The 14,593-nt window shown below is 51.1% G+C and overlaps 1 protein-coding gene across 10 annotated transcripts; it reads left to right on the forward strand.

Annotated features, from left to right (window-relative positions):
• The first annotated feature begins 500 nt into the window (after window positions 1–500).
• On the forward strand, window positions 501–14,456 carry LOC149915328 (rho GTPase-activating protein 32-like). 10 transcript variants are annotated; one of them, XM_090122544.1, is made up of 19 exons: window positions 501–680; window positions 1,175–1,711; window positions 2,400–2,496; window positions 3,104–3,223; window positions 5,098–5,270; window positions 5,794–5,871; window positions 6,532–6,609; window positions 7,294–7,416; window positions 7,532–7,609; window positions 8,261–8,342; window positions 9,046–9,189; window positions 9,749–9,851; window positions 10,408–10,540; window positions 11,059–11,141; window positions 11,492–11,599; window positions 11,956–12,101; window positions 12,613–12,814; window positions 13,608–13,753; window positions 13,944–14,456. In XM_090122544.1, the coding sequence occupies exons 2-19, from the start codon at window positions 1,652–1,654 to the stop codon at window positions 14,369–14,371; spliced, it is 2,382 nt and encodes a 793-aa protein (XP_089978670.1). In that variant the 5' UTR covers window positions 501–680; window positions 1,175–1,651; the 3' UTR covers window positions 14,372–14,456. The 10 variants fall into 10 exon arrangements, with proteins under 10 accessions (XP_089978670.1, XP_089978671.1, XP_089978669.1 ...); XM_090122545.1 differs by having other exon boundaries at window positions 1,305–1,711; XM_090122543.1 differs by having other exon boundaries at window positions 501–1,711.
• Window positions 14,457–14,593: the final 137 nt, after the last annotated feature.

Raw genomic sequence — 14,593 nt, forward strand, 5'->3', positions numbered from 1 at the left:
AACAAGTGTGACATCCTCTTTGACTGAGTTCTGTGAAAGGAGTCCTATGAATTTGAGATCTGAGTTCAAGCCTGTGGGCATCATCCAGGAGTTGGGGAAGAGTACGAGGCAAGGAAAGTTGGGTAAGAGGATGAGGCTTCGGACCAGGAACCTCTTCCATCGGTATTAACTCTTGCTGTTCTCTTTTTGGATTAGGAATCCATGTGGGTCTTTTTATGAAGAACAGCCTCGTTGTGCAGCTTATGAATTAATTCATTCATGCCTGTTAGCTGGTTTTCTTTCCTACATGAAGCTGCAATTGAAATGGACACTTTGTGATCTGATCCCCCCTGGCATGCTCAGATCAGCCAGGATGGCAAGGCCTGGCTCTTGGTTGGTGAGTTGTGCCCAAGTTGTGCCGCCCCGCCCCCTGCCTCTGATTGGGCAGCGGCGGCGCCGCCCCGCCCCCGGGGTCTCCTTGGTCCGCGGTAGCTCCGCCGGCTGCCGTTGGCCGAGCCGCCGTGCGCGGGAGCGAGCGTTGGGAGCCGGCTGCCGGAGGCGCGGCTCTCCTCGCAGAGCGCCGCTCCTGCCGCCTGGGCCGCCCCGCAGGACAGCGCGGCGGCAGCCGGAGCTGTCCGGGCAGCACCGAGAGGGAAGCCGCGGCGCGACGGGAGCGAGTGCTGAGGACAGCTGTGCCGGAGGTGTGCGGGAGAACGGTCCCGGGACGGGGAGAAGGGCCGTGCGGGGCTCCAGGAAGCTGCAGGGAGGCGACGGGGGGGATCTAGCGAGATCTGAGGCTGTAGGAGGCTGCGAGGGAGTGTGGGGGTTCTGGGGAGCTGGATGATCGTAGTGGTCCTTTTCAGCCCCCCTGCCGTTCTGTGGTTCTGGTAAATGCTGTGGAAAGTGAAAGTGGTGTTTCTGCATTGGATATTGAAAGGGGCAGTTGATCTAAAGAAGTGAGCTGTAGCACGTCCTTAGAAATAGCTGATGTGCAAAGTAAGAATACCGTATACTGTGGAAAGTGAAAGTGTTGTTTCTGCACTGAACATTGAAAAAGGGCAATTGATCTAAAGAATGAAGCTGTCACATATCCTTAGAAATAGCTGACGTGGACAGGAAGATTACCATATGCATATAGGTAACATATTTTAGAGACATAGTTACCGAATTACGTGACCAATTCTTTCTCCCAAAGCTGCAACAGACTTTGAGTCCAGGAGTTGGGGAAGAGTACGAGGCAAGGAAAGTTGGGGTAAGAGGATGAGGCTTAGGACCAGGAACCTCTTCCATCGGTATTAACTCTTGCCGTTCTCTTTTTGGATTAGGAATCCATGTGTTTTTTTTAACGAAGAACAGACTTATTGTGCTGCTTGTGAGTGAATTCATTCACGCCTGTTAGCTGGTTTTCTTCTCTAAATGGAGCTGCAATGGAAGTGGACGCTTGTGGTCAGATGTGCGGCCCCCTCCCGCGTGCTCAGATCAGCCAAGTTGGCAAGGCCGGGCTCTTGGTTGGTGAGTTGTGCCCAAGGTCAGAGAGTTGAGTCTTGTGAGCTTTGAGTCATGTCTTCCAGTTGCACGTTGTGTTTTTTCTGTTGTGTTGACCTCTTGAGCTCCAGCCCTAAGTGAGGATGCAAGCACTACCGCAGAAGGAACGGTTTAGATTGGAAGTGCAATGCAAAGAACTGGAGCCAGCAGGAGCAGGGAAGCGATCATCCTCCTGTGCTCAGCACTGGTGAGTCCTCACCTTGAGTATTGTGTTCAGTTCTGGGTGCCTCACTACAGGAAAGACAATGAAAACCTGAAAGGTGTCCAGAGAAGAGCAGTGAAGCTGCGGGGCATCTAGAGCACAAGTCTTATGGGGAGCGGCTGAGGGAACTGTGATTATTTAGTCTGGAGAAGAGGAGGCGCAGGGAAGACCTCCTCACTCTCTACAACTAGCTGAAGAGAGGTTATGTCGAGGTGGGGGTTGTCCTCCTCTCCCATGTAAGTAGTAATAGGACTGGAGGGAGTGGCCTGAAGTTGCGTGAGGGGAGATTGAGGTTGGATGTTAAGAAAAACTTCTCCACAGGAGTGGTCAGACGCTGGAACGGGCTGCCCAGACAGGTGATAGAGTTACCATCCCTGCAGGTGTTCAAGAAACATTAGATGTTGTCGTGAGGGGCGTGGCTTAGTGGGAAATGTTGGTGGAAGGTGGATGGTTGGACTGGATGATCTTGGAGATCTTTTCCAAGCTTGCTAATTCTATGTTTCTATGAAAGACATGTGCTGGTGAGTGCTTTGCTGGGTGAGCATCACCCTGCTGGAAAGCGGACAGCTGTTGTCTTTATCAGACAGGCACATCCACGGGGATTGGAGGCTTTTTAACCTTAACCTTGTCTTTCACGTCTTATGGGCAGTAAGTCATGTTGTTTTAAAGCAAGATCGTAGAGGCAACCTTGATTTCTTCAGCTGCCAGAGCTCTCCACCATGCTTCTCCGTGTGATGTGAGACCATATTGGAGGCCGTGCAGAAGTCTGGGTAGGTGAAGTCAGTTGCTCTTCCTTTTCCCCCCAGGGCTGGAAGTAGCGGGGAAACGGGACTGTGGGACATCCCAGCAGTGGGTTCCTACCTCAGCAGAACCAAATGGCTGTTCTGGTCCACGTGGTCATTTTGAGTGAATCTGACACAAATTAGAGACATGAGGGGCCTGTGAGCAAAAAAGCATGTGCTGCATTTTGTGGTGCAAGATGTCCTCTGAGCTGCTGCTAACAATGCCCAGCATGCTTTCTTTTTGATGGGAAGAGGTTTAGCAAGGATTTTTTAGATGAAAATAGATGAAAATCACGTATTTCCTTTTGACTGACCGTTCTTTCATACTGCTTCTTGAAAAGTTACCTTTGGATTCTAAACTAATATTTATTACAGAAGAGAATACATATGCACCCCGCACTTTTATCTGCACAAAGAATCCTCTGAACATCTGTTTACGTGTTTCTTTTTGGCACTGAGATGAAGCTGTGTGGAACATAGACTTGGATGAATTTTCAGTCAGTAGCAGGGACGTGTAATGCTCATCTTAGATGTCGTGCTGACAGAAAGAGCAGAAAGGTACATTTTATGGGGTTGCATGCTTCTTTTTTTTCAGTCATGACCATGGAAGCGTTACCCAGACGAAATGAGCATTTGTCACCTGGACTTTCTACACATGACAGAGGAAGTGGAAGTCAGCAGCTGAAGCGTCTGGGAAGACCCCTGCATGGGAATGGTGAGAGTTACCCTGGCACCGTCCTTTGGAAATCTCAGGGCTCTGTAAGCTCTGAAGCTGTGTCGTAACTCCTCCCGTGGTGCTGGCTCAGCTCTCCCTTTCTTTTGTGTAGGAGAGCTGGAGTTCAACTCCTTCCTGTTTCCTGCCTATGTGCTCCCTGCTTTGCCCATGGCCCAATGGGCTTTTATTCCTCGCACCCAGATTGGCACGTGTGGATAAGGGCCTCTGTTTACGTTTATCTTTTGCTTGTGGTGACAGCTCATAGCTGAGCTTGTGGTTAACAAGACACACAATAGCTGGAGATACAGTTCTCTGCATCACTAAAACACGAGATTTGTGGCAGCCACGAGCCCAAGGAACAGCGAGTTTCTGTGTTTTATTTCTGTGCTTGCTCCCATTGCCCCGCGGCCCTGTTGTGGTTGAAGCCGGTGGGTGGCTCAGCACCACGCAGTCCTTTGCCCACTCCCCTGTTCCCCGTGGGATGGGGGAGAGTGTTGGGTGGAAAAAGAGAAGTAAAACTCATGTTTTTGAGATAAAAGTAGTTCTGAATATATATATGAATGTATTGCAAGTGATGTACAAGCAATGGCTCACCACCCGCCAACCACTGTCCAGTTAGCCGCCAAGCAATAAAAGAGAGTGAGATGTACTCTCATCCCCTTCAAAACTCCTTCCACTTGATGCCGTATAGTATGGAATATCCCTTTGGCCAGTTTACGTTAGCTGTCTTAATTTGGTTCCCTCCCAGCTCCTTGTTGAGAGCTTTGCTGAGAATGGCCTTGGCTCTGTGCAACTTTGCTTGTCAGAAACTATAAAGATCAGGGTGTTATCAGTGTGATTTTTCTCCTAGAACCCAAACATAGCATCATACCAGATACTCTGAAGAAAAATCCCTCCCACCTGAGACTAAGGCAGCCCCCCAGTGTGTGTGCCGTAAGCCAGATAGGGATGCAGGTGTTGCATTTCCCTGGCAGCGTTGGCCAGGGATGCTGGGGAGGTTTTGGTGCCCAGCTTGGACGTCGCAGCACTGCTGTGCCTGTCAAAGTGGCATGTTGCATGCTCTCTGAGCAACAAAGCAGCATTTGGTCAACAGTGTGCCATGCTATTTCCTGGAACCTGGTGCGTTTGTGTCTCTGAGGCTGGGTTTACTCTATGAGCTCTTCTTGCAGTAGCTGTTTTGAATTCCATTGCAGGCGTGTGAGCAGAAGTGCTTTTCCCTCCTTGTGTTCTGTCTCACAGTGTTTGCCCATGGTTGGTAGAAGAAGGAGCTGATGGAGTCAGCAGTAGATTCTGTTGGCTTACCCTCTGGTAAGCCTTCATCCCTGGAGCTCACTGCTGCACAGAAGAGTACACGCGTGTTTATCCCAGGGCTGCAGTAAATGGGAGCCTGGTTGGCATAGCACTGAGCAGCACCTAATGGGCTCTGCAGAGGATGGCTTTTCAGAAGGAGCAGGAGTGCCTGCGTCCACCTGTATCCTTGGATACGTTCTGGCAGCGATGCACCAGCTGTGGCCACAGTGACTGAATGCAGGGCTTGGCTTGGGGCTGCCGTGTGGCACTTACTGCCCCGCCGTATGCCTGGCAAAGCACAGCTACCCCTCGCCCACGACAAGCATTTGTCTTAGTGTCGTGTTTCATGCTGTCTCCTGAACCTCTGGCACTGGAGGCAGCTTCCCCACAAGAAGGGGAGAACAAAATGAGGTCATCCTGGAAGCAAAAAGGCAAAAATCCACTTGGGCAAGAAATGTATATAGCAGTCTCGTAGCAGTTCTGTGTTTCTCCCGTCTCTTCCTTGATTTCCTTACAGTGAAATAGATACGTGCTGTAATGTGCTCTTGAATGAAACAAAGGACTCTAGTGTGGATTTTATGTAGGCCCTGCACTGCAAGGTATGCTGCTGGGAGGAAGTGTCCATCTGCCCGAGGGTAGGAAGGCCCTGCAGAAGGATGGCCTGAGGCCGGTTGTACGAGGCTCAACAAGAGCAAGCGCCGGGTCCTGCGCTTTGGTCATGACGACCCCGTGCCAGCTTCTCCAGGATTTGGCTGAGGTAGAATTCCAACCGCCCTCTGATTCTAGAATGTTGAAGTGTTGGAATCTTCTGGTCTTGTGACGTGGTCTTGCTTCCCCACCTTGTCTGTCATGGTGGAGCAGCCTGGTGGCCCTTAGTGATGTCATAAGCAGCTAGAATGAGGGGAGGAGCAGTGCCTGCTGCGTCCCTTCATTGGAGCGCTTGAGCTCTGACTGAGTAGCTCGCTTGTTGCACTTGTGCATCGACTGAGTACCTTTGTTTTCACACCGTCTTGTGCAGCATCTTGTAGGTAAGCTGAGACAGTGTGAGATAGACGGGTGGACAGTGAGGTGTTAAAAGCTGCTGGCTGGCGGAGCTGGTAGTGTCATGCTGCTTACTCTTGACCATCAGACATAATTTTCACTCAGTAGCTACATTCCAAAGCATAGAGGTGGCATTTGTCTCAGGGCTTTTCCCTTGTCTTCTTTGTTAAATTGTGCAAGCTCACTGATCAGCTCTTTCTCTCTCCTCTCCCCGCCCTCTGCCTTCTCCTTTGATGCAGCTTTTGCTCGCGGAAGAACAGAGCAAAGTGACAAGAAACGGCTGCGGCTTCAAGGAACTTGTTCTGATCTCTTGCCTGGTATGTGCCACGCGTTGTCCCCCCACGTGGTTTTGCAGCCCGCGTCGCACCGTGTTTAGTAACACAGCCTCATCCAGCCTTGACAGGACACCGGTCACGTGTAGAGTTATTCCACTTTTCCTCCAGCTCAGCCCTCAGAAGGATGCTGTCTGTGATGCTGTGACCGGCTAATCTTTAGGAAACCAATCCCTTAGGCAAGGAGTCCTAGTCCCAGTTTGTGCAGGGCTGCACAACGTGACCACGAGCATGCGTGCTTCGGCTGCGTGTGCGCATGACAGCTGTGGGGAGCACAGCAGAGATGCAGGCAGAGGAAATCTGTGTGCAAGGCTGCGGCCGGCGCTGGAGGTGAACTGGTGGGAGCCGGGCGCTGGGGAGCAGATCCACCTCCAGCAGTGACTCCTCTCACTGCCCTGCTACTGCGCTGTCGGAGTGCTCTGAGCAAGCGCATCTGCTGCTTTGTGCCGGAGTCCCCATCTGCTAGCAGAGGGATAGCGACTTGGTAAACTGCTGCGCAATAGGCTGTCTCGTTTGAATTGACTGAACGAAGTGGTTGTTTCTAGAACACCTGCCTATGCCAGTGGGTAACTGAGGGTAGTTCTGAAGAAGTCTCTCCATACCGTGGTGTGTGAACAGAGAAAATAGAAGTGTGTTTCTTTTCAGTTCCAGCTTGTCGTGCCTGCTGTGATGGGCATCGCGTGCAGCGAGATCAGCTGTGGGCCTGACCTGGCACAAATGGAGGTAGAGTATGAAGCTCTGATTGGTCTTTGTTCTGCTGACTTGAGCCGGCAGAGTGAGCTGCAGATGAGCTCTCCTGCTTTTCAAGAGAGGGAGGATCCTTTCAGCTCTATCGGTGTCACTGAAAAGCTGCCTGAAAAGCTTCATGTCCTTGCTACGAGCATCTAGATGGCCGTGGACGTTATAGTACCGACAGAATCAGATCGAGCGTTATAAACATGCAGAAGCATTTTCCCCATCCTGCCTGGATTTTGTCACCCAAAGACCAAGTTCTCATATTCAGCAAGTTAAGGGAAGCAGGCACTTGTAGTGAGCCAAGGATTGGGTCAGTGGACCGGCTCCTGTGTCCAGTCCATGGCTGAGGTCTCCAAGCAATAGGTTACAGGAAGCAAGCAGACTCTTACGCTCCTCTTTGGCAAGACAGTACTGCAAGTGTGGCAAGTTTATAAAACTCCAGGAGTCCTCTCGGTTGGGGTGTTTGTCCTCTTAGTCTGGGTAGAGAGAGGCGCATCTTTGCATTGCCTGGTGATACTGCTGCACGTCGGGAAGAGAAACAGCTGTTATTAAACTTGCAGTTTCTTGTTAAGCACTCACGATAAGGATCTTTCTCTGCAGATGTGCTCCTTGCTCTGAAATTGTCCTCGTTTGTCCTCAGCTCCTCACCATGGCCTGTGCTCTCTGTTTCAGACTGAGAACAATGGGAAGCCCCAGCTGATCCACGAGGAGTCACCTGTAAATATTCCAGCTGTTGCTGCTGCCCATGTTCTTAAGAGATACGTTGCCCAGGCACCGGATGAACTCTCCTTTGAGGTAAGCAGTTAAGGGCGTTCCTAGTTGTCATGTACAGGAGAGTATAAGGTGTGAACGCATCAGGAATATTCTCAGATACCTTCAGAATGTTTGGAGAGGTTGCAGTCTTTTGCAGGTGGGAGACATTGTGTGCGTTACTGATATGCCACCAAAGGAGCTGACCCCCTGGTGGAGAGGCAAGCATGGCTTTCAGGTAGGCACAAGCTTCAGACTTGAGAGCGCAACTTCGGTCAGGTCGGGAATCTCGGCTAAGAGCTGTGCTGCCTGCACAGGATGGCTCATGGATGTAAACATTTTCCCTGTGTCGGTGTCAGAGATGGTCTTTGTAGGAAACTGTCTTCCTCAATTCACTTAGAAGCAAGAGCCTTCACAATATGCATCAGGTCACGGCCACTGAACCCCACCTTTGGAAATGCAGCAGCTAAGACAGTGTTTCAGTGTCTCAGAGTATTTTGCTTGCACCCATGCAGAACGTGAAGTTAGTGTCTTTTAGGAAGTTACTGCCTGTCAGCCGAGGTAGGGTAACAGACCCTCCGCGTGCTTGTTGCTGCTGCTGGCTGCAGAACGCTGGGTAGCTCGGAGCTGGGGATCGCAGCTGCATCTCAGTCAGCAAGAACTTTCTTCTTCTACATCTTCTACAGAAGCAATTATTTGTTTTGTAGGTCTTTTGGCTGCAAACGTTGAATAATTATTACTTTTATGCAGGCCACTTTTTGTTGGATAGTCTTACGGAGCGTCAGGCAAGCACGTTCCGAGGAAAATGTTAGGTGGCTTTTGGTTGAACAGTTCAGGTCTGAGAAATGCTGCCTTCAGTATTGCACCTCTCTTTTTTTTCTTGTTACAGGTTGGATTTTTCCCAAGTGAGTGCGTGGAGCTCATCAATGGAAAAATTCCGGAGTCTCTCCTCTGTTCAGTGCCAAAGCCAGGTACAGATGTTACATTTGATGGTGCAGGGAAGCAAAATGGCGTTTCTTTTTGGGTGTGTTCTGTGTTTAATACCTCCTTTATCCATCCCGTGTTATAGTCTGTGCTGATGATCCTTCAGGCATATCATGGGGCATACGGCTGGTGTTTTGTAGGCAATGAGAATGAAGGAGGGCAAAGGCAGTTCTCCTGCGAGTCAGTACAAGGTTGAGAACAGCCAGTGTCCCTGGTGGACAGCTAGAGGTCTGGTTGTGCTAGTGATATGCTTGATCAGAACGTGGCTTTTCAAGAGGATCCTTAATCCCCAAGTTGAGCAAGCCAAGCAAGAGGAGTGCATTAAACTCCATCGGAATGCGCAGAGATTTGGCCCGATCCTCCCGTGTTTATGAGTGGACTTGGGGAAATCATAGAATCCTCCTAGAATGGCTTGGGATGGAAGGGAGCTCAAGGATCATCAAGTTCCAACCCCCCTGCCTCAGACTGGGCTGCCAACCAACCTCCACATCTAATGCGAGACTAGACCCCACTGCCCAGGGCCCCATCCAACCTGGCCTTTGGCTCCTCCTGCAGGGATGGGAGAAAATCCGTTTTTGTATGTACTTGGTAACGTTCTTCCCGTTTTGACGTGCTCTGTAGAATGTGTTATGCTCGGCCTTGTCCAACTGAGCCAAACCTGAAATGAACTGGTTTCTTCCTGTTGTGCAGTGCCAAAGAAATGCGGCAAGCTCGTCACCTTCCTTCGTTCCTTGGTGAAGGCCCGCCCAAAGAAACCGAAAGAGCGGGAGGTGGAGAAGAAAAAGGTGTTTGGCTGTGACCTGGGAGAGCATCTTCTCCACTCTGGTCGCGATGGTAAGGGACAGCCCATTCCTGAGATCTTCCTCTGTTGGGCATCTAAAGATGAAAGGGAGGTCATATCTAGCAAAGGGGCAGGTTGGTACCGATGGAGAAACGTGTAATGGAAGTTGATGGCTGAAAGATAAACTGAGGCTAATGCTCTTAAGAGACAAGCACGTTTGTATTTGCTTAAACCAAAGCCTGTAAGCCAATCCCACGCTAGCCTGAAAAGAAGGGAAGCCTTTTGGCCAAGGAGAGTGTCCTGCATCAGTTTCCCAGCTCTCCTGGACATGAGATTTCCCACCTCCTTTCATTCCCATGGAGCTGTGGTGGGACTTGCAGTGTCTCCAGCTTCCCCAGAATTACTTTCTCTAGGCTGATTCCTAGGTCCTTACACTTCTTGAAGGCAAGGAACACATGTCTGTCCAGTTTCCTCGTCTTGGACAGCTTTCTTCTGTAAGGAAGAACTAAGCAGTAGCCTGGCTGGGCTTAGTGGATGAGATTTGACAGGAGCACAGCCTGAACCAGGACTTGAATGAGGAGCTCAAGTAACCGCTGGCCACGTGTTCTTTAGTCCCCCAGGTCCTCCAGAGCTGCGCCGAGTTCATTGAGCAGCACGGCGTGGTGCAGGGGATATACCGGCTGTCCGGCGTTGCGTCCAACATCCAGAGACTGCGGTAAGAGTGCTGCGACTGACACAGCGGTCAGTAGGGGCGCGTGCCCTGTTGCGGGTGCTCAGAGGCCTGCGCCGTGGGGCAGCTCTGTGCAGGCAGCGTGCGCTCAGCGGTGGTGCACCAGGCTTGTCACTGTTTGATAGGAACACGGGGCGTTCAGCAGACTTGCTGGAGCAGGAAGTTCTCCTTCTGTCCTTCAGAGCACTGGAAGGCTGTGGGGGACTGCGGTGTCACCGCTGCCAGCTCTCATTCCCGTTTCCTCCTGTTTGCAGAGCCCTTTGGAGCAGCCCACACTCCTCCTTGCTGCTCCGGGCTCCTTGCTTAGGATTGTAGGCTAGGCAGCCAGTTGTCAGAGTCACGGGAAATGCCTTAGCAAAACAAAAAGGTCTCCTTTTGGAAACATCTCATCCAGCATGACTCGTGTGGTGCTGGTGACTGAGTGTTCATTTTCTCCTGTTAATCGGGAAGCCCTTCCAATGCTTGATTATATTTGGTGTGGCTTTTGACTTGTTTTCCTCTTTCTCAACCCCCCCGCCCGTTTTTGTGTCCTTCTCTCCAGCCAAGAATTTGAGTCTGAGCAGATTCCTGAGCTAACCATCCGCGACACTCACAGCGTGAGCTCCGTCTGCAAAATGTACTTCAGGGAGCTCCCGAACCCTCTGCTGACCAACCAGCTGTATGACAAGTTCTCGGTAAGCACAAGGCAACGTCTTTCCTTTACCTCTTCCCTGGGCCTCTTGGGAGATGGCTGCAGCAGTGCCCCAGCTCTGAGGCCCTTTTTCTGTTAGCCCCGTGGGGTTTACTCGTATGTCTTTGCCACATCATGCATCATACGGATGCCATTTTCGGTGGTCCCAGGAGGCGGTTATTTCCATATTCGCAAAGCTTGCGAGAATTCATGTTTTTTGTTTTTTTCTTTTGTTTTGTTTTTCTATTCCCCAAGTATTTATAGAATGGGAATGGGATTAATAGCAAAGTGCACTTGAAGCTTGAGAAGCTGAGCTGCACAATCAGGCTGTAAACCGGCCCACTGCTTGGACTCCTTGGCCTTGATGGCACCAGCTGCGTGCCGCTATGTTCACCAGATGCCTCCTGGAAGGCGTAAAATCTGTCTCGGCGCAGACCAACTGCACGCTGTCCCCATAGTTCCCGACCCTGTGGCAGGTATCTAGCCTGATTTGTGTCTCAATCCCTTTCTGCACTACTCCAGGAGGCTGCTGGTGCCGCTACAGATGAGGAGCAGCTGGTCAGAATGCAGGACGTCATCCAGCAGCTGCCCGCTCCTCACTACAGGTCAGTGCTGCTTTCAGTCTGTTGAGCTCAGCTATGCTGCACTTCAGAGGGCAATGGTGTGATTCCGGGCTTGTCTCATGCTGGCAACATGATGCCTGCGTATGTTGAAGCAGTTTAAGGCTACACGGGGTTAATTTATTGGGTCGGTTCCTGGGCACGGGGGCACAGTTGGTGCAGCTGGTGGCTGCGGCTGTGCTGTGCTGGGGCTTGGTGCCGCAGCGTGGCACTTAGTCAAGTTGGATCTACTTCATCTTCAGTGACAGTAGCAATAACATGCATTGAGGCTTGCTCTGTGAACCGCAGCACGGCATGCTCATTAGTGCTGAACATTTGCCTCTCTTATTTTCCAGGACACTGGAATACCTGATGAGACACTTGGCTCGTCTAGCTGGGAACTGTTCCGTGACAAACATGCACGCTAAGAACTTAGCGATTGTGTGGGCTCCAAACCTCTTAAGGTAAACTTCTTTCTCCATTTCAACACACTGCTTGGATCTGTTCTCCAGAAAAAAATGCAATCTACCTTTTTCTCCATCGAATGTGCTCTTCTCCTGTACACTGTGTAGTAAGTGGCTGACGGCAGAGCAAGAGCCTGGACTGTTCTCCAACCGCACGGGCACAATTTCTAGATGACAATTTCTGCCCTCTTGTTTAGATGGGACTGGTGTGTCCTTGACCATCCAGGAGAATTTCTTCAGTGGCATCACTGCGGAAGCCTCCGGAGCCCAATTTGACAGCTTTTGGCTGCAACAATCCAGACGTGGGGAAACTTGGATCTTGGATAAATGAATGCTAAAATCTGCCTTTTCTACAGATCACAGCAGAACGAGTCTGCCTGCGCCAGCGGAAGAGCCGCCTGCATGGAACTGCAGACGCAGTCGGCTGTGGTGGAATTCATCATCAACCACGCAGATGTCCTCTTCTGCTCCAAATCCGGATCAGACATGGCAGATGGAGCAGGTGAGTGTCTTCCTCCATGAGCTTTATCTTGATCAGACACCTTGATCAAATCCAGGCCTTCTCCAAGATCTTTGAAATACACTTTTTCTATCGAGGGGACAGCAGACTTCTGGGCTTAGATTAGAATCTGGGCCTAGATTAGAATCCTGTTGCTGGATGCTGAGAATGTCCAAGTCCAAACTTTACAATGAGAAAAAAACCGTCACTGTCGTTACGATGTTTTGCATGCAAGTGAAGCTTGATGAAAGTGTGGCAGTGAAGCTTTCTGAGTGCCCTGCCCCCGCTTTCTAGGGTTTTTCTTTGCCCATTTCGATACAGTGAGCTGCTCTTGTTAATTATGACTCTGTCCTCTGCCTTAAACATACCTCTGACCACATGCTTATTCTGACCTCCTCTTCTTCTAGTGGCTCAGATAAGCAGGTCTGAGAAAACTATAGCATCTCCCCCAGAACTGTGATGGCTGTGGTGCTGCTTTGTGATCCTCGCTCTTACCTGTGTCTTTCCCTTACAGGGCACGGTTCTCTCTCAGGGCCCAAGTCTGCGTGGGTGTCTTCTCCTGCCACAAAGCTGCTCACCCTGGAGGAGGCACAGGCTCATAGGCGAGGCCACAGCAGCTCTTCCGTTGTGACACAGAGCAGGGACATAGAAGTGGAAGAAGGCCCCACAGCTGTACAGGGGAAATTCCACACAATCATCAACTTTCCATCTGAAAGGTAAAGAGGACTTTGTTTTCCAGCAACCATCATCATTGTTTGGGTGGGTTGTGTTGTTGTTTTTTTTTTTCCCCCATTGTTTCTTGCGCCAAAACATGTGGAAGCTAAATTAAAGTAACGGTGCCTGAAGTGAATTGTTGCAGTGAATCTCTGCTCCCTTTGGACTCTGAGATTCAACTTACATATTCGGTTTAGCCACACGAGGCTGCCATTCCTTCCTTGCTGGGCACGCAGTCACGAGATGTATAAAGCCATGCTGACGTCTACCCTGGCCTGAGCTGGCTCTACCTTGAAACGTTGGGGTTTTCCAGCTGTCGGGGCCACATGCCTGAAACCAGTTCCGGTTCTCCTCTAAGCAGAGCTGTTGGTCAGACCTGCTGGCACTAGAAACTAAACTTGGCGGTGAGATGGGGCCGACGAGGTGTTGATGTCAGAGTCAGAGGTGCTTTTGAATTTCCTTTATGGCTGCACGGTTCCTCAGAAAGCAGTTACGCCTGCTGGCTCCAGAAGAGCCATCCCTTAGATGCTGTCCTGTACAGCCGCGGAGCCTTTGCTCACGTGCTCTGCATCTTGCTTGACACAGTTTAGGGGAATTTAGCCAGCAAAACTTCAGGGCTGAGCTATAGGAGTGGAACCATCCTCAACTGCTTGAAAGAGAGCGAGTTTCTAAGCTGTGCTTCAGCAGAAACCAGGCGGTGCCAGGAACAAGCAGCTGTTGGCAAGAGCTCAGTGCAGCTCTTCCCTCACCCCGCACCACGCACGACTCACACCAGTCACTGTTTTCTCTCTCCAGACAACGTCCACCCAGCAAGACGAAGGAATCACCAGCTGGCAGTTGGCGTTCCTGCTTCAGCCTGCGGAAACCATCCTCTGTGGCCAAACGCCGACTGCAGCGCAGTCCCAGGGAGCCCTCAGAGACAGAAGTCGTGGTGCTGGCAGGTAAGGGTGCGAATCGAGCTTTCAAAGCCTTGCTTTTCAGCGACATAGAACTCATGCAATACAAGTGGACTTGTATCTCCTTCTAGCGTTCCAACCTATACCTAGCATCTTCAGATCACCCCTGATCAAGAGCCACTTTCATAATTCAGCTTGTGAAAGTTTGACACTAACCCCTGTGTATCCTTCCTAGGTGAATCGAGCCCTTGTCTACCCAGAAGAGCCGGGGCAAGTAGCGATGGTGCGCTGTGTGCTTCCATCGATGGAGGGCTCTTAGGAAGCACGAGTCACTGTGGTTCAGATGACAGCCTTCCACATAACAACAGCGATGGAGAGAAGGAGCTCATCCAAGTTCACGCCCTCATTTCTCCCGGCTGTGCTGAAGATGCTGACCTGAGCCTGCTGGACACCACAGTCACCAGCCTGGACTGTGACCCAGTGCCTTTGCAGTGCAGCCCAGCCCAAGCACAGTCCGAGTGCCCCGACAGCAGCACCTCCACGCAGGAGCAGGTCAGCGTCGCTGAGGAGAAGCCGAGCCTCTTGGAGGGGGACTTAGAATCAGGCCTCCAGCCCCAGGCACCGGGCAGCAGCACTGAGAGCTCTGAGCCACTCTCTCCGTGACAAGAGAGGATGAGTCCCATCTTTACCCTGGACCTCTCACGCCCTCCTGTCTTTTACATAATAATAAAAGCACGCTCGTGCTCAATCAACACCTTGACTGCCTTCCGAGTCTTCATTCACAGAGACTGGGACGAATGCAACGAAGAGCAAGGCGCCCCAGCTTGCAACGCGATGGCTGTGGGGTGCGCGCAGCAGAGCTCTGGGTTTGTTCCCGTTCTGTCT

Source organism: Phasianus colchicus, chromosome 21 (genome assembly GCF_987193195.1).
Source record: "Phasianus colchicus chromosome 21, bPhaCol1.hap1.1, whole genome shotgun sequence".
Classification (NCBI taxonomy): Eukaryota; Metazoa; Chordata; class Aves; order Galliformes; family Phasianidae; genus Phasianus; species Phasianus colchicus.